The sequence below is a fragment of the Vitis vinifera genome, chromosome 17 (assembly GCF_030704535.1).
Source record: "Vitis vinifera cultivar Pinot Noir 40024 chromosome 17, ASM3070453v1".
Lineage (NCBI taxonomy): Eukaryota > Viridiplantae > Streptophyta > Magnoliopsida > Vitales > Vitaceae > Vitis > Vitis vinifera.
The window spans coordinates 1,395,975-1,415,310 of NC_081821.1; the positions used below are offsets into that span (position 1 = coordinate 1,395,975).

At 38.9% G+C, this 19,336-nt stretch overlaps 4 protein-coding genes and 1 long non-coding RNA gene across 7 annotated transcripts; 3 read left to right on the forward strand and 2 right to left on the reverse strand.

The window, feature by feature from the left end:
• The first annotated feature begins 425 nt into the window (after positions 1-425).
• On the forward strand, positions 426-5,101 carry LOC132252758 (uncharacterized). Its single transcript, XR_009464534.1, has 2 exons — positions 426-742; positions 4,024-5,101. It is a non-coding gene; the product is annotated as an uncharacterized LOC132252758 (long non-coding RNA).
• On the forward strand, positions 742-5,101 carry LOC100243927 (acetolactate synthase 3, chloroplastic). Its single transcript, XM_010665447.3, is given in 9 exon segments — positions 742-1,400; positions 1,403-1,521; positions 1,523-2,243; positions 2,246-2,302; positions 2,305-2,400; positions 2,403-2,490; positions 2,492-2,931; positions 2,934-2,969; positions 2,972-5,101. Coding segments are annotated over 9 exon segments (2,010 nt in total). The 5' UTR covers positions 742-991; the 3' UTR covers positions 3,016-5,101.
• On the reverse strand, positions 3,950-8,160 carry LOC100249081 (uncharacterized). Of its 2 annotated transcripts, XM_002280089.5 has the most exons (4): positions 8,053-8,158; positions 5,306-5,358; positions 5,092-5,184; positions 3,950-4,983 (listed from the first exon to the last, which is right to left on the reverse strand). In XM_002280089.5, the coding sequence occupies exons 2-4, from the start codon at positions 5,351-5,353 to the stop codon at positions 4,039-4,041; spliced, it is 1,086 nt and encodes a 361-aa protein (XP_002280125.1). In that variant the 5' UTR covers positions 5,354-5,358; positions 8,053-8,158; the 3' UTR covers positions 3,950-4,038. The 2 variants fall into 2 exon arrangements, with proteins under 2 accessions (XP_002280125.1, XP_019082098.1); XM_019226553.2 differs by lacking the exon at positions 5,306-5,358 and having other exon boundaries at positions 8,053-8,160.
• Positions 8,161-8,191: 31 nt separating this feature from the next.
• LOC100254191 (arabinogalactan O-methyltransferase 2) lies at positions 8,192-9,172 on the forward strand. The gene has a single exon (XM_019226386.2). It carries the CDS (start codon positions 8,192-8,194, stop codon positions 9,170-9,172), a length of 981 nt encoding a protein of 326 aa, XP_019081931.1.
• Positions 9,173-9,952: 780 nt separating this feature from the next.
• On the reverse strand, positions 9,953-15,544 carry LOC100259305 (TITAN-like protein). 2 transcript variants are annotated; one of them, XM_059733912.1, is made up of 7 exons: positions 15,187-15,544; positions 14,815-14,941; positions 12,947-13,277; positions 12,748-12,821; positions 11,885-11,930; positions 11,216-11,643; positions 9,953-10,295 (listed from the first exon to the last, which is right to left on the reverse strand). In XM_059733912.1, the coding sequence occupies exons 1-7, from the start codon at positions 15,507-15,509 to the stop codon at positions 10,275-10,277; spliced, it is 1,350 nt and encodes a 449-aa protein (XP_059589895.1). In that variant the 5' UTR covers positions 15,510-15,544; the 3' UTR covers positions 9,953-10,274. The 2 variants fall into 2 exon arrangements, with proteins under 2 accessions (XP_059589895.1, XP_059589894.1); XM_059733911.1 differs by having other exon boundaries at positions 11,885-11,939.
• Between the last annotated feature and the right edge of the window lie 3,792 nt (positions 15,545-19,336).

The following is a 19,336-nucleotide window of genomic DNA, read 5'->3' on the forward strand; positions in this document are numbered from 1 at the left end:
GTAGAAGTTCTTTTTTGAGAGGATCTTTATATAGCAAAAATTTTAAATTCCAATGTCACTTCTTTGAAGCTCCTCTTCCATTTTAAAGGGCTTTAGTTGGGACCAAACTTATTGTGAAACTCTTTAACCTGGTTTTTAGAAATTTTAAAAGGTGCACCAAATGGGACCTTAATGTTGCATTACCTAGATGGTTGTAATTGACATCAACTAAGCTGTGTTGTGGCACTGGTTTTTTTGACAAAAATTTTGGCACAATAGGTTTTACCTTTTTTACCATTGATCATCACCTCGTCAAAGAATGATGTGAATTTGACCGGACAGGCTTTTTAGAGTTTTTTGTGTGACTGGTTATGCAACATAGATCAACCACACCCTTACTCTTTGTGTAAAGCAGGGATTGACTCTATTTCTACATGTAATTGCAGGCCTTGTGGAGATCTGAGTCGAGTACAAGAGAATAGAGGCTATCCGGTTGAGCAGTGCTTTGTTACAAACAATGTTTAGGTTCTTTTTTGATGTGCACAACTTAACTGAGTAAACTATAAAAACTAGAAGTTTTGGATTTCTTTCAAGCTCTCATGATGGGTACCATTTGTTCTTATTGGCCTTGCCTTTTCTGATTTTATTTTGATGGATTTGTTAGCTAATTTCTAAATCTTTGGACAACCTCCTTGAGTCTTGAAGAGCATCTCTATCCTCTAGTTAAACAGTTTGCAGTGTGTTACTCTCTTCTGCTCCATGGGTAGGATTTCAGATTTGGTTGCATTTAAATAGCTTTAATCCGTATATTTTCTGGACAAACTGTGTCTTCATGCCTGTTACTTTGTACACTGCTGGGTTGAGACCCAAAAATGTTGTCAGTTAGGTCCAATTGTAGGAGCTGAAGCCATGATTAGCAGACTCTCTTTCTCTAGTGATTTTGTATGCTTTAAATTAGGGAGGTAGGAACATTAGTTCTTGAAATTGGTATGTTTCAAACTTTGAAATCAGTATGCTTCCTCACCATTCACTTCACAGCTTGATAGATCCATCTTTGCCTATTGAAAAGTTGCATCTTTCATATTTCACTTCCTTGCTAGCAACAACCCTCTCTGCCAATTGCCAATTGGCAGCCACTGATCAGAACCCCTCCTTCATCAAGCCCTCCTTTTCCCCTTCATCCAAGATTCCAAAGCTCCATTCCAGAGGTACGATTCCTTTCTCCCCTTATTATTTTCCGGATCCATCTCTCCACCACGGTTTCCACATCTGTTTCTCCCTCCCAAAACCTGATGCTGCCAACGGTGACACTACAATAACGCCTGAAACCTTTATTTCCCAATTCCTGCCCAATGAACCTAGAAAAGGCTCTGATGTCCTTGTGGAAGCTCTCAAACGCCAAGGTTTCACTACTTTCTTTGTTTACCTGGCGGTTTCTCTGTGGAAACCCACCAAACTCTCAATTGCTTCTCCATAATCCGCATCGTCCTTCCTCTCCATGAACAAGGCGATAGCTTTGCTGCTGAGGGCTATGCACTAGCCCTCTGGCCATCTTGGCGCATGCATAACAACTTCTGGTCCTGGTGCCACCAGTCTGGTCAGTGGGTTGGCCAATGCTATGCTTGATAGTATCGCCATTATTGCCATTACCGGCCAGGTCCCACAACAAATGATGGGTCTTAATTCATTTCAAGAAATCCCTACTGTTGATATCACTAAACCTATCACTAAGCGTAATTACCTTGTTCTTCAAGCAGAAGACATTCCCAGAATCATACATGAAGCCTTTTGTCTCACTACCTCAGGTCGACCAGGTTCTGTTTTGATTGATATTCCAAAAGACATTCGACAAAAGTTAGCAGTCCCAGACTTGAATGGCTCCATTGCTTTACCTGGATGCCTGTTGAGATTGCCCTAATCTCCTGATCGTACTTGTTTGGAAGAGATTGTTAGGTTGATAATCAAATCAAAGAGACCAGTATTGTATGTGGATGGTGGGTGTTTGAATTCAAGGGATGAGTTGAGACATCTTCTGGAGCTAACTGGGATTCCAGTAGCAAGTACATTGATGGGCCTTGGGGCATACCCGTGTACTGATGAGTTATCACTTCAAATGCTTGGAATGCGTGGAACTGTTTATGCCAATTATGCTGTGGATGAATCTGATTTGTTTCTTGCTTTTGGAGCTGGGTTTGATGACCGTGTGACAGGCAAGCTCGAAACTTTTGCTAGGCATGCTAAAATTGTTCACATTGACATAGATTCGTCATTGGGAAGAATAAGCAACCCCATGTGTCAGTTTGCGCAGATTTGAAGGCGGCGCTAAAATAAACAGAGTATTGGAAGATAAAAAGGCAAAGCTTAAACTTGATTTCTCAGCTTGGAGAGAGGAGTTAAGACAGCAAAAAATGAAGTACCCATTAGATTCAAGACTTCCGGAGAAGCCATTCCTCAGTATGCAATTCAGCTTCTCTATGACTAGACCCAAGGGAATGCCATTGTAAATACTGGTTAGGCAGCACCAGATGTGGGCAGCTCAATGGTACAAGTATAGGAGGCCTCGGCAGTGGCCGATGTCAAGCTGTTTAGGGGCAGTGGGCTTTGAACTCCCTGCTGCCATTGGAGCCGCTGTTGCCAGACCTGAAGCTTTAGTCATCGACTTCAACAGTGATGGGAGTTTCATGATGAATGTTCAGGGGCTGGCAACAGTCCAGGTGGAGAACCTCCCTGTTAAGATGATGATACTGAACGATCAGTATCTGGGTATGGCTGCTCAGTGGGGGGATCTTTTCTATAAGGCTAATAGGGCTTACACAAACCTGGGAAACCCAGTAAAAAGGTCTGAAATTTTCCCGACTATGATGAGGTTTGCTGAAGCTTGTGACATCCATGCAGCCCGGGTAGAGAAGAAGAGTGATATTAGGACAGCAATTCAGAAGATGTTATACACACCCTGGACGTAATCGTGCCTGATCAAGACCATGTCCTGCCACGGTTCTGAGCAATGGGGGGTTTATGGATGTGATAACCGAGTAATGGGAGATCTGCTTATTGATTTTAGCAGCCTAAAGGGCATTGTATGCATGTTGTTTGCAATTCTTAGGCGTCATAAAGGTGTTATCGTATGTGATATTAGGTGTAATCTTGTTGAAACAGGAAGCTGAAGCAGCTGAACAAATAAAAATTGGAAGAGAAAATGATTCCTACATATGACCACTTGAGAATATTTTCCTTTGTGCTTGCCAGTTTTTCTGGCATTAATTCTTTAGCCATTATTTTCCTGCGGGATTATTAACCTAAATTATTAGGACTAAGCACCACACAAATCTGGAAGAGAGAATAGGGATGAGGAAGAATGAGGTCAAGATCATGCTAGAGTATAAGAGGCATATGGGGAAGCTAATGCTATTCTACATCTCACTATAACTTCTTCTTATGCATCTATGTCATGTTTTGGAAACCCAGCATACTCTGCTGACACTCCAAGTACCACAATTTGTTGAGCCCATCGAGGCACAGTTTGATTTGTAGTTAGAAGTGGCCTGCTGGAGGTGTTAAGTAAGTTTGCAATTTATCATGGCACTTTTCTCTGACTGCTATGGGATCTTACCATTACCTCAAATGCTGGAACGGCATCATTACCGTGTCCCATTGAATTGTAGGTTTAGACAGATTGACTCTCGCATGGGGGTCAAGGATCAACTCTAATGCTATTTATATCGAAGGTTCAGATAGATGGACTCTCACACTGATAGATTATTGACCTTAAAAAGTGTTGAGGGTCAGTCTATGAATCATCTTCCAAGACCTGATAGTTCTTCCCTGTAGAAAGTTACCATGTGGATACTGGTCTAAAGAAGCCTACCAAAACTGAAATTAAAGAACAAGAAATTAAGGTCATGTATGATTCTGTGGGTCCATACATTCAGTTTTTCCATTTGACTAATTATATCTTATGAAAACTCGTTCCTTGATTCAAATTCCCAAGCGAAAACAAGGTATATATATTGCTGAACCAATTTGAACATATTCTACATTTCTCAGATGAATTGTTCCCTGTCACTCATGGATCTGAGCTGAAGCTGTTGATGTATCAAAGGATTTCCTCCTGACCAAGAGGCAAGTGATCCTTGAAGGATGAGCGTGTGTGTTGTCCAGACTGCACAATACAAAGTCCGGCCGGTGCAGTGCAAGGTTCAACCTATCCTCCCCCACAACCAGCGCAGTGGCATCAAGCAGAACATGCCATGAGTTCCGGTGAGCTTCTGAAACCCAGTGCATTGAGTATCGTGTACCATTCACATCCGCAGGGTAACAGAAGAGTCCCTTGGGACTGTGCTTACACTTCCTTCTGAAGTACTGGCTAAGCTGCGATCCCTTGATCCTCAAGTCCAGCCAAGTCTCTGGTGCTGAGATCACTTTTGAGTCCTTGTAACTTGCGAATTCCTTTATGTAATCCTCTTCTTCCCCAAGAATCGTCATGTAGAAGTTTCCCCTGAAGAAAGGATAGCTCTCTCCCACCATCATCATCGCTTCCTTGTAGTTAGACGTGAAGAGGACTAGGTACTCATTGTCAGACAGACCACAGTGCTTTAGAACTTTGTTTTGAGCTTGGATTTCTGGGATTGAGATGAAACTGCCAGGAAAGGAGGATTTCTTGGTGAGGATATCAAGCAGTCTTGATGCCTCCAACTGGGTTCTGTCTAGATCAGGGAGATTGCTACCAAAGGAAGGTGTGGACTCTCTGAAACTGCCTCTAGGGGACTTCCTCCTATCGTCAGGTGTTGGATCTGAAGACTCCTCATTGATGCAAAGAGTGGAGAGATCGATCATTTCTCCTTCCTCAACCAATCCATTGGCGTATTGTGGGTACTTGGCAAAGACATACTGCTCAACATACTGCATCTCAGTCGGCGTGATTGGACCTGACCATCTGAGGTCAAGACCATGGAGCGTTGATATGGCTTCCGCAACTATGTGAGCAGGAATCACAGTATGTGCTTTCTGTTTTCATCCAAAATTTAGTCAAGCAATCAGAACATGAAATTACATATATATTTATTTAGGAACTCATGAAACATGAAGAAAAAGGGAGTTTGAATTTGAATTTACCTTGACTACCATACTGCTTGCTTTGCTATTTTGTAAAGGTGATTTAGGCATAGAAGTGAAAGAGGATTCTTTAAGTTCATCATCCATTGTAGCCTAATTTGATATCAAACCTTCTGTTAGAGTCTTTGAATCTTTTTGCTTGAAACTTATAGGAAACAACAGATGTCTAGATGGAAAAAATAAGGAACATCAACTTCAATTATACAGTACTTACCTTAGAACCCACATGCGAAACAATCTGTTCTTCAGTGTTCCTCCCCATGATGCCTATAGTTTTTGCCCCTCAAAAACATAGAGCAATTGGATCATGGACCAATAACGAAGAAAGAGTTAAGAGAACAGACAAAAAGTAGGAGAAAAAACAGAGGCAGCCAAAGCAACCCTCTAAACCTCTCTTTCTGTAGAGGTGAGCTTGTATGCTCAGAGGAACTAAAAGAGTTTGAAGGGAAGATGAAGGACAACAGAAGAATGGAGAGGAAAGGAAGATAAGAAGAGCACTAAACCCTCAAGAGCCTTTTGTTATAGAAAAAATCTGAATTCGGGGTCTAAATAAATTTATAGAAGCTGCTAGGACGAGGAAGAAAGCAAAGGAATGGAGGAGGAAACATAGGCAGGGGCGAAGAGAAGACCAAGCCAACCTCACCAAAACCTTTGTTGTAATAGAAGTAGTGATGAACTAGGGGTATTAAAGAAATCAAAAGAACACGCCCACGATGACAACAGCAATGTTAGGAAACCATGAAACAGTAATGCCCACCATTACCATGGTTGGATTAACCTTGAGATTAGACTGATTCTTCAGGGTCTGACTCAAAAAGGAAATTTGGCGATAACTGCTAGTGATGTTAATCAAAAGGTTGCTCAGATCAAATTAGGGATTCGATAATTCTAGGCAGCATCTGCCTGGTTTTAGATTGAGTTTCAGAGGGTACTAAACCTTGATCATAACCATAACCATTGATCTAGCCTAAGTTCCTTTCTCCATCATAAGAGGGATGGAATAAACTAGTATTCTCTCAATGAAATAATGAAATGGCAACAAGCCAAAAAAAATATATTCAATTGGTGATGATACATCATTTATGATTTAAAATTTGGAACTGAAAGAGACCCTTTGAAGACACCTGGAGGGAGTTAGGATGGGACCCATTTGCTGGTGTTTGGTTTCTAAGAAAATCGATGGGAATGGGAGTCTTTGGAGCTATGACTAGGCTTGGAGTCAGCCCTGATTATTTAGTCCAACAAAGAGTTTTTCAAAGTACCATTCCACACGTTTGAGACTATCAAAATTCACACAGAACATCCTGAAATGTGAAGATTTCTTATATATATTGTGAGTGTAACCATGATATCAAGATTGGTATCTGATTCTGGTTTGGGTTTAGAAGGAGATGTGCTGAACCCAGCCTTTGATTTTGAACAGAAACTGCAGTCTAATACTTCATCCGTATCCCACCAACCCAAAAGAGACTCCCATTTGCACACACAAGGACTTTCCATAAGAAATTCTATTTGAGAACTTAGTCATGGCAAACAGTATTCATCTGGGCATGATCTCATTATGTACCTCACTAAAGAAAAAAACGAGAACATCTTTCACTTCGGTCAAAACAAAGTTGGTAGAAAAAGATTTCTGAGGTTGAAAGTGGTATTATAAGAATATGCCACCCAAGAGATGCCTCCAGTGGAGGCCCCATATGGACAAGGTCATAATAAAAACTTTAATTATGCAATTTGGCATTAAAATAGTATCTTTCCCTCTATGTTACGCATAAATTAATGAAGAAATTAGTTGGAAATGTTGAGTTTCCAGGCTAGAAACATCATGTCTGCCGTACACCCAGTATCATATACTGGTTAAACCTAACTGCTTGATCATAAACCATACGATCTATGGAGCTAACTGGAGGATACAGCTAAAAGGGTTACTGTACAGTATCCAAAAAAAAAAACTTGTTTCACTTCTTATAAATGATCACATTCTTTTGTGCCTAAATCTTCCTTCTCTAAATTAACTGTCATTTTATTTTATTTTTTAAATTAAATTATTAAAAACCCCATCTTGAATATGCAACTTTAGCATTTAGAAACTAAGATTTTTCAAGTTCTATAAAAACCACATTTTCAAAATACAGTTTCAGACTAATTTTAAAAACAGAAAATAAAAAAGCTTCCACCGAACAACAATTTTTTACAAACTACATTTTGTTTGGTAAAATGGTCATTTTTGACCCAACATTTCAGATTTTATCACACTCAAACGGCATAGGTTGCGTTCAGTATGAAACCGATTCAGGACCATAGCATTTTCCTCTAGTTAATCATAGTATATGTTTAATTCTCTCATAGTCTTCACACAACATACCAGCCTTTTTCTGATGGTGACGTCTCGTTGAAGTGTTCAGGAGGAGGGACTTTCCTTGAAGCTCCATTTGAAAAGGACTAGGAAGGTTTAAAATATAAAAAATTCTAAAGCAGAGACGCGGATTGGTCAACTAATTCTCTTGTACTTCTTTTCCTTTCTTACTAAACCACCGCCGCGGCGTGGATTACAGAAGGGTTGCGTAAAACATATCTTAAGAAAATGCCTACAATGGAAAGAAAGAAAATGACTAAAAGCTTTGATTTAAGGTTTAACAAGAGCTTCAAAATTTGTCATGACAAATTTTGAAGTACCTCACACTCCAAAAAGGAATATCAAGTATGGCATGCAGTGACTATGGGGAAATGCAATAGGCTTTGAGAAAGTCAAACTCATTGAAAGTGGCCTAGCAACTACTACGACTCATCACCCCACCACCTTCTTCATCACTCTTAGCTACCAACCATACAAAAGTCTTTGTTGAGGCCTTTAAGGGTAGCTTGACTTCTAGAATGCAGCATAGGAACTATAGCAATTAGGTGACAAGATGACAGATTTAATGAAAGAAAGAAACACTTGAAAGAAAAGCAAAGGCATACCTTCTTCCTCACTCAAAGGGAAGTACAGAGGGGGCCCATCACAATAACAACCAATATGATCCAGAACCCCACCATTCAACCTATGAAACAGATGTAATGGTGGCTGTGATGGTGCTGAAAGGAGAGACTAGAGAAGAAAATGCCACCAGATGCATTTGCTTGCCATCCTCTTGTTACTTGTCGACCACAGTTCCTTCATCCAGTCTCTCTGAAAAAGCAACTTGATCTACCTCTGAGCTGCAAATATTACAGGGGAGGTAAAAGAATGAAATTCATTGGAAAGAGGTCCATTACTGTATTAGTTTTCATTCTTTCAATTATCTCCATCCTCAGATTTCTCTGGATCACTGTTACTGCTTCATCTTCTTCACGTCCTCTTCCTGCTTTGCCTCCTACTTCTCTACACACATGTTCCTCTGCTTCTCCAACATGCAGGAAGACTCCATTGCGAGCTCCAGGAGCCAGGAGGAGTCAGCATAACAACTCTGCCAATGCGACTGCCCTTACAGAAAAGGAATTCCAGCTTTTGTCAAATCTTATTTCCCATAGAGCCCCATGCAACCTCCTTATTTTCGGGCTTGAACCTCAACATCTTGTTCTCGCATCAATGAATGCTGGTGGCACCACCATCCTTCTAGAGGATGACCCTGCCAAGCTAAGCACAGTCAGAAGAAGATCAAATAACACTCGAATATACAAGGTTGAGCACCACATACCTGCTGGAGAAGCATACAGGGTGCTTAAGCATGCAAGGGAAGATCCAGCTTGCGCACCTCACTCCAAGCCACTAGAAGAATCAACTTGCCAACTGGCATTAACAAAGCTACCACAGGAAGTGTATGAGCTCAAGTGGGATGTGGTGGTGGTGGATGGACCAAGAGGGGATAGAGCAGAGGCACCAGGGCGGATGGCTGCAATCTACACTGCTAGCATGATAGCAAGGGCTGGGAACATGACCAATGTAGTGGTCCATGATGTAGATCGAATGATTGAAAAGTGGTTTTCCTGGGAGTTCCTATGCGACGAAAACTTGGTTTCTTCTAAAGGGAAACTCTGGAATTTTAGGCTGGTCGGCAAATCAAACTCTACAAGATTTTGTCCCTCCGAAACAGTACAGTAAAGTAGCAAGAACATTCTTTTTTACAGGCGATCCAACAAAAAGAAAGAGAAAAAACAGCTCATTCAATGGAAAACATTCTTTATTACAAACATGTGCATGAATTAACATGTTTATATAGATGTCATGGCATTTTTGCATGTAGCGGCAAAGGGCAAACCACTCAAGGGTGGAAAAAATCCATGCAAGTTTGGGTCACTGCCATGAATAAGAGGCAGATAGCAATGGTATCCGATGCCAGACTGATACTTGGAAACGCCTGACACACAAATGTGCGAACATATTGGTATAGAAATGAAAGGTGCAGATTCAAAGTCTGAAGGCATAGGCAGCTGTTGATGCACAGAGGCGAAACTCAGCTAGTTTTTCTATCATACATCAAATGGAAAACCAAATAATAGTGTACAGAAATAAATATGAAGAACTCACTAGTATTTCATTCCATTTAATCTGTGCAGCTGGGATGTCCTATGTAAATGCAAGATAAGTTATGCAAATATATCTAGATCTGCCAATATGTGCAACAGAACATGCAGGAAAATATGAGGGCAAATCTGTACAGAGTATGAAATGCCAGAGATGGGATGCCCCATCATGGCCCAGGCAATGAATTGAATTTTGATGAACCACATTTAATCCATTTCATACCCTTGGCATTAGAATCATGACATGTCTAACCCGACTGATGGGGGCAGTTGAAACTCAGTCAAGGTACTCATTTAATCTAGTTGGATGAATCACCCTTCAGCATTACTTCAATAAGTTCTCAAAACAAATGACATGGGAAGAAAATTCTAAATGAATGCTTTAGAGAGAAACCAAATGCCCACTTGGTCATTATTAAAATACAGACATCAGTTGGCAGCAATCTTCCCAGCAAATGGCCTTACAAATGATGACTGATTGATTTTTGACACTATGATTACTCCCTGCTTCTGGACATGACTCCAAACTCAACTTGGGGAAAATGCAGAAGAATGTACAGACTCAGGCATCACTGTTCAATCTGAAGGTTAAAGGACTCAGGTGGTTCTAATGGTTAGAGGACTTGGAGGAACATACATATCCAAACAAAACTTCAGTGCAAAGGTGACACCAGTATCCATCAGTCATTTACATCTCTTCGCTGCAAGGATAAAAGGGAAAAATGTAAGCTTTAGGAGGTCAATTCACATAAAACATCTTGTTCACAACTCCATTCACATAAACCAAAGTAATACACAAAAAGAAAGTCATTAGAGACAAGCTCTGTAGCTACTTAAGTAGACATGGTTTCTCATTATTCAGTAGTAACATACTTTTATCTAAGCATACCAACTCACACTAATATGTTAATCAAATACTGAACATGCAGAAGGTTGGCAAAAGAAAGTTGGGAGTAATTCTAATGTGAGAGAAAACAAAAACTAAATAGTGCTGGACATGAAACATTCTTACTACTAAGTAAATAACAAACCGAAGTCAGTCCCAGGTTATTATTATCTAGCAACAACACAAAGGACTGTATTACTGAACCATCCAATAGAAGTAAATGCAACCATAAACGCAAGCATATACATTGGAGGACTGTGACAAAGACAACCTTTAAATTCCATAGAGAAACTCTATAACTGCACAACAGCATTCACATATCTATTCATAATTGAAAAGGTGTTAAATATACACAGAAAAATCAGGTCAATATAAATGGTGTGACCTACAAGGCAAGCCACTTTGCTTTCCCAGAGGTGTGTGTCAATGGGTGCCTACAGAGTCATTTTTTTCAGCCTATAAAAAGTTGGGAGAGTGGACTTATTGGAGAATTTCCTCTTGCATAGATGCATCACATGTGATAATGTGATCTGGACAACTCAGAAATGGCAGTTGCATGAACTGCATCAGATAAATAATAGATTGCACAACAAAAGGCATCAGATCATACACAAACATGCAAACCATCTAAAAAATATGTAGAATTTCCATCCATCATTATGAGAAACTGCTCTGAAAAAAAATAAAGAAACTTGAAAACTCTTACAACACAGCATATGGGGGTGTAGAAATTACCATTCTTTTGCTGATATAAGGCTGAATCTTGATAGATAAATCAGACTGATTTTCAACCTTGGGTAATTTCTGCTTCTCCGTCTCAAATTCTTTCCTTGATTCCTTACGGCTGCCTGATTGCCAAACCCTACCAAAATTGGGAAGCCAGTTAACATCACAGTTACTGGTGACGATCTCCCCCCTCTTTTCCATCTCCAGCTCAATCTTTCTCCTTTCGGCCCAAGCAGCTCCCACTCGTTTGGGGTTCAATTTATGGGACTTTCCTGATTTGTTGATTGGAGAAGTGAGGCTACCAAATCCTGGTTTTTGCAGAACATTGATCTTGTTTCCTTCAGTTGCTTCAAACCAAGGAGGAGGTGCACCAGAATGCACATTTCCTTCAGCTTCTTCAGGAGACTTGGAACATATTTGCGTGAGATATTGCAAACCTGTTGGGGAAAAATCACAAGTAGAGGAATGCACATCAAAAGAACATCACTCTATCATCCACCCTTGCACTAGGCTACCCAGACAACCATAAATGAGTTTACTGCAGACAATGTCCACAACTTCATTCATAAGGACATATGCCGCTCAAATGATGTATCATCTGGTATCAGGGTAATTAGTTTTGAGAAGAAGTGAAAATTAAGAAACAAAAAGTTAAATGAATTGGTTAAAGGTGAATACTCTGAGAACTGCTCCCTCCATTAGCCACTCTTTCATCCCGACACACCTGATACACCTGTACAAATTACACCATACGTTTGCCAATATTTGAACTACATTACATACATGAAGAAACAGAAACGCTTTGAGAGATCCTTAATGCCAAACAAGACAAACTTGAACATACAAACACACTGGTACCAAACAGAAGGCATATGATGCAAGAAGCAAGAGAGCACCTTGAACAGTACTAAAGCAAGTTACTTTGATACCAACATACAACACAAATTACCAAAAAGGGAAAAGTAAAGCTATGTCTGAGCATAGAGCAATGCTGTACAAAATCACCCCAAATTTCTGTATGCAGACGTTCAGCTATAAGAAGAGCTTAAGCCTAATACAAATGCTAGAAACCTGAACAGTTTGATTGGTACCAAAGTTTCATGGAGAATAGCAATTTCAATTCTTTGACACTGAGAATAGACCATAATCATGAAAATTTTGACATCTGCAATCTATACATTCAACAAGGAAAAAGTGAAAGACTTACCCGCTCACCTTTGAATGATTAGCAGAGGTTACAGCAGGAAAACAAAATAAAGGTAAGTAAACAAACTAACTTGAATTAAAATGAAGACACTGAACCACAGAAGAAGACTAATTAAGCCACATATATTTTGTAGGTAGGTGGAGACTCCAATCTTTTTAAGGTCCATATTCTCAAACAAAATGACTGACCCGTAAGTAAATAATATATTTCATATGAGAGGAGAATCTGCAATATTTTACAAACTGCAAAAAGAGGTTCCAAAAGTTTAAATTTAAATATCAATCCATTAGCAACAGAGTCCATTGAGAACAAATGTGTGGATGAGCAAACTTACCCCTCCATTACTGAGATAGGAATCAGCTGATGATCTTTTACTGTTACATAGAGGAGGTTGGCTCTCCCTGTGAACTGGGTCAAAATATAAGCACAAGATGAATATTAGTATTCTCGTTCCATGGGAGGAACCTTCACCATAATATCAAAAAATCAAAAACTTTATTTGAGAAAAAAGAAATAAAGCAAATCATAAGAACCTGTCAAATCCTTCAAGTTCCATAAATCTGTGCTAGAATGTGTCTCCGCAGGCCAAAAAGAGGTAACATCGTGTAGGAGAGAGCCAACCTTTGGAACTCCAAAGAATTCTGAATGAGATACCTGATATATCTCATTTGTATGATATTGTAAAGGCATAACACCATTTGAAAGACTTGATTCAAGAGAGTAGACTACATTTTTGTCAAAATTATTTATATTTTCATAGTTGAGTTCATTGTGGATATCATTTGAAGGGCCAAGTAAAGGCCTGCAAGATCCTTCACTAGATGATGCATCCGTGCTCTTCAACAGCTTACACTTTTTCTCCCACTACAATGACAAACAAATGACAGCTCATAAATAACTGAAAAGGAGTTACATATGGGAAAGAGAATTTCATGACAAGATACAATGAAGTGATAAAATTTGAATCATACAAGTACAAAACACACCCAAACACACGCACATATAGAGCAATAATTATGATAAAGCATTGTTTAGAATAGCAATTAACTTGTATGTTTAGTAGTAAAAGAAGTAAAAGTAGAAGTAATTAGCATATATGTTTTTGGAAATCGCAAATCCAATCCTTGTCCATTAACACTCCCAATATGAGGGGAGGGAATTTCAAGTGGGGCTTACCACCAAGACACGTGGAAAGAAGGTGAGCTATTATTGGACGGAACATGAGTACAAGAAGGTGGTCATTGGCAGTTGGAAGCTGGTGGTAGTGTCAACCCTAAGGGATTGGTGCGTACAGCGGCTACTGGGGAGCAAGGAACTTAAAAGGCGATTGTCGGTACATGGAAAACCCATCTGAAAGGATTTGGGGACTGGGTACCTGTAGTTCTACTACGATGCGAGCTCCATATGGGGGAACAGGTTGTTAGGGTACATCAAGTCAGTAAAAGGGAAGCAAAGAAGGGGAGAAGACCTTTATTATATTCATTGGTATGAATAGCAGCCTTTGAGGGAGCAATGGTTAAGTCCTTACTCTATTCCCATCAGAATAGCAGACTTAGGGGAGCAATGGTAAAATCCTTACTCTATTCCCGGCAGAATAGCGGACTTTGGAGACTGCATCAACAGTTAGGAGAAGGCCTAACTTTATTCCTTGTGGAAGAGAGGCCTTCATGGAAGCCCAAGAAAAGAAAAGGAAAAGGCCTTACTCTATTCCATCGAGGAAAATCATGTTGAGAATTGTGAGGCCCATGGTTGAGAGTTCTGTCCAAATACTCCTAAAAATTGTGTTTAACCTTCAAATGCTACTTTTTAGGATTTGATAAACTCTTCCAAACAAAGCTTACAAGTACTAAAGAAATGTGTTTCTTCAATAGCAGAAATAAAAGAGCACTACCATCCAATGCAAATGGATATTTATATCAACATAATTGTCAAGAATTCACAATAATGTTATTTTAAAAACACATCACAAACATGTATCACACTGTTACTGTATTTAAATATTCACCTTAAGGGTAAACAGGTTTTCTCATCTCATAAAGAATATAACCTGAGCATTCAAATAAAAATCTCCCTCGGCAATGTTGGTCTTCCCAACTTAAATAGAACATAACCTAGGAAATTTTGACTACAAGTTTCTTTGATCAATGAAAAACATTATTTTCAGAGGCATTAGCAACCTAAGCTAGACAAATTATGATCTAAGAGAAGCAACCTGGAGCAATTATGACCATCTTTTACACAATCTTAGATATCATCGTTGATCATGTTGATTAGCTTGGAAAAACAACTCCAAGTGATCTCCAAGATGCTGCTTTGGTTTTAAAATACCATGGAAAAGTATTCAACAAGAAGTAACTGACCATAAATCTAAAAAAAAAAAAAACCTTTTAAGACTATATACCTTAGCAAGGTCTGCCTCGGAAACCCTAAAAGAATCCACCCGATCCATTCCACCTCCATGTTTCCACAGAAAACTCTTCAGATTCTTCAAATGATCCAAACTCGCCAAGTGATTAATTGCATTGTTACTGATCACAGCATTCAAATCACAAATTGTGAGCAAAAGCCATAAACATAACCTTCTGTTTGGTAGCTAAGAAAATATAGGAAACATAAACCAACCGAGATTTCCAGAAGCGCCACTTAACACAATCAAACATAAACAGTGCATCAGTGAACTGAATTATCTATCTATTTCTCTAAATCAATCCACAAACACCTTCTCCTAGCAACCAAATCCAGAAAAACTAAAAAAGAACGAAGAATTCACTACCAAGCGAATGAGCTTCCGAGCTCGTCGATGTCGGCATCGCAGAAGATGCACCAGAGTCGGTTCCGAGAAGCGTGTTCGGGGCGAAGAGGGCTAGGGTCTTTCAGAGAGAAACGGACGTCGGAAAGTTTGGAGAGAAACCTGGAAAGGAAGGAGGAGAGAGACTTTGTGTGGTTTGGGAAGTAGTTGTGGCGCCGCCCTTGGTTGTGATTGAGATTGCAGACCTTGCAGAACTCGAACTCTCCATTATTACTCTTCTTCTTCTTCGCCATCTTCTTCGCAGTGTCGCTGTTGAGATTAGGTTTAGGGTTCCCGATTCCCGCCATTGTTATACGGACAACAAGACCTTGCAAGGGGCTTCTCCTTTTCTCGTTTTTATGGCTCCAACTGCCAAAACGCGCCGTTTTGCACTGCAACGCAGCGTTCTGGTTTTTCCGTTTCTTACCAGCCTGGGATTTTCTCCGTTTCTTATTGAGGATTAGAAATTAGAAGTTGGAACTAATTCATAAGTACCGTGAGAATTCTTAAGCGGTGGCGTGGAATTGACTTTCTGTTTTTTTATTTACAAAAATATATATATATATATATATATATATATATATATATATATAAGAATTTTTATATAATAAATAAAAATGTATTTATTTATTTTTAATTTTTAAAATTTGAGAAAGCGTCATTAAATTAGAAAAAAATTTAAAATATTTTCAATTTTCCATTTTTATCCTCATTCTCTATTCACATTCCAACCGTCCAAAACATGACATTAATGTTAATTGCAGTGGTGGAAGTAAAAGAAACCAACCTCACCCTGGTTTCTCCGGTTGGCACATACTTTCTCCGTTTCTTAAGACGATGTCGTTCGTTCTGCCTCCGACTCCGCCTTTGGATTTCGATCGTCTCTCCCAATTCCTTCTTTTTCCTGCTGAAGGAATCAAAACCCTAACGTCTTTCTCGCGAAAAATGGAAGCAAACCAATTCAAATTTCCCGAAGATTTCTGGTTCTAAGGGCATTGGTCAGGTCCAATCTCCAGCTTTCATACTTTCTCTCATATTTTCTCGAGAAAATTATGACTGCCAAACTGAACTACATCAAAATGAGCATAGCAAGCCCTGTTCTTGCAACCTTTGGTCGCCTCAATATTACCAAAGAAAACTCTGTTTTCCTCTGCTCTGGTTGTTTAGTTTTCATGAATTTCTCCACAAAATATCCATATGCTGGTAGATGTATATATATGTGTTTGACCTTTCTCTGGTCACTGTCCCTTCTTTGTAAACACCAATATTGAAATGTTATAGGATTTAAATTTTTATACATTAGGGGGCTATTCAATAAGAATCGATCCTTGTTACTTGCCTGTCCCTTTGATAATTTGCTGAATTGAATCCTAACTGGGCTAAATGAAACCCTATAGTCTGTGTTATAATATGCAATACCAATTTAATGAAACCCTATATGTGATCACGTAAAGTTTTAACTTTAATACTAGTAAGGGAACTCGGTACTTTAGCTGGGAATTTCAGTTCATTGACTAAATTATGCTTTCCCTATGTAAATCATACCAAAAATGGATTTCAAATATTGCTTCACCAATTATTAGAGAATGGCATTGCTATTATTGTATATAAAAATTGTTAGAGAATATGATATGCATCATGGGTCCAAATTCTAATGGCTTAAGCTTTTAGGAAAATCGGTTGTTCAACTTGGCATGAGAGCCTCATCTACAATTTATTGAGCCCGGATTCAAACTCAAAGGAAGTCATCCTTAATTTGTTTGCCTATGGACCAGTCCCCCTCACATGAGGGAGGGGCATGATATACAATGGTGGGTTAAACTTTTAGGAAATTATTTGGCTGTACTGATATTGCATCTATAGTGTTTCTATTATGCTGATTTTGTTGGAACATCAAATGTTAATATAACCATCCCAAGGATTTTGTTAGTCCAGATCTCGATTTAATCATCCAAATGTGTTTTACTCTTCATTCTTATGTTTTGAAGTGTCCGAAGAATTTGGATGAAATCAAATCACAATTATGTTGATTTTTTTTCCTTTTTTTTTTTTTTTTTTTTTTGGAGGGTGGGGGTTGGTTTGTTGTGGGGTGGTGACTCAAGGTGGGTTCTGGTCTTTTTGTGATGCTGATAATGGAATCCCTCTCAATAAGTCATATTCATCTCACCCTTCTTCACTGGCTTGCTGGAGTTCTCCATAAAAGTATTCTCATGGGTTGATCTGTAGTTACTGGTACAATCTTCTATTCTTGATTGTTACAGAATTGGAATCCATCAGAAGAAATGGTTGTCTTTTGACCAGTTTCATAAATCATGTTTTCCATATATTTTAAGGTGGTGTTCCCTGCTTTTATCTTCCATGTTGTTTATCATGCTTGTTTCTGAAACTGGTAGTTGTGGCTGAGCCTTTGCAAAGTTTTAGGTATGTGATGGTATTAAAACATAATACCTCTACTTACTAAAACCACATAGGAATTGAGGGATTCTGAGAGGCCTTAAACACCTAGACTTGTTAAAATGTATTCTGAAGCAAATTTTTTTTCCTCATGATCTTGAAAATGAATATGTTGCCAGCGAATTGATCCACATTCACTATTCAGAAATTGATTATATTCTGTTTTTCTTTACAAAAGTGACATGATTCCAGAAATGGGACTCTGGCATGGAATACCATGCTACTAAAGAAATGGTTACAGCCTGAAGCAGAGATAATGACCTTTGGTGTTAGGTTTTGTTGCAATCTATTCAAACTGGCCTTGATTGATTGCATGTAGCTAACTGATTAGACTGGGAAATAATGAAAGACATAGTTAACATACTCTCAGCCTTTTCATGTGATACGCACTAAATTCACCTTGGTAAAGAAGAGAACTGATAAGGATAAGAATATAGAAAGCATCTATTATATAAGACATCTTTTTAACATTCCTGCATCTAAAAAAAAGATGTAAAGAAAAAATCAGATGAAAAGAATTCTTTTCTCACTCACTTTTAGGGGCAAAGCTGTTTTGTACCAGTACCAACTTCCATAAAAGGTCTGTCAATGGCAAAGTTCATTCTAACTGGTGGTATTGTACTCAAGGCTGGAGAACTGGGGGACGCTTCTATGATTAGTATGGCCTTCAATCAGTTTTGTTGATTCCAGTTGTAGTTGAGAAACTTTAAAATATGTTATCCATGGTAGATCTCTTTATCCATTGCCTCTTTTTGTCAAGAGATATAAAATATCCTGTGGTTGATTGTTAGCCAAATCTACTAGTGCTGTGGTATGATTCACAATTCCACATGGTGTAAATGCAAGTCGAGTCCCACCATGAACTTCACTTCTCTACCGTCAAACATGACCTGTCGTTTCTATTGATTGGTTCAGAGACGCCTTAACTTTAAAATCTTGACCCTTCAATATCTTGCACTCTTCTCTCACCTAGAAATGGATGACTAGCAGTATAATTGTTTGTAGAAAATTTACCTTCCCCAGGCTCAGTGAGTAACATATACAATTGAAACTAAGTGAATCCTCACATGGCACAACAAACCCCACTACTTTTTGTCCCTCTTAGTTCTTCTAGTGCCCCACTGCTAATTCCAATTTCTAATCGCTAACTTTGAACTGTAAAGGAATGGCACTATCCTCTAGATGATAACAGACCTCAGCTCCTAATATCTAAAGATAGAAAGATTATTGGGACTCAGCTGGCCTAGTTTATCCTTAACATGATGTAGAAATAGACCGAGTTTGTGCTATCATATAATGCTTTTGCAGTGTAACTCATATTAGTCATCATATTTATGGATGCAATTTGCTCCTCCTTATCTATGTGATTTTGACAAGCACGTGACTTTAGGAAACTAATAAATATATGCTTCCATTCACTCTTACATGATAATTGGATAAGAGATATTCCTATCTACAGTTCATCTTAGTGTATGTTACATGGACTTGGGTTCATGTCTTGAGTGTGGACATGTCTCTAGGTGTTGGATTTGTCTAACCCTCGAATCTTAGGACACTGGTACGACAAAAGCATCAAAGCACTTTTTTTTTGTCAAATTTATAGGGTGAAAAATGGAGATTCTATCTATGTGAGATTGCTAGTCATGGGGGTTTCACTCATTTTGAAATTTAACTGTAAGTA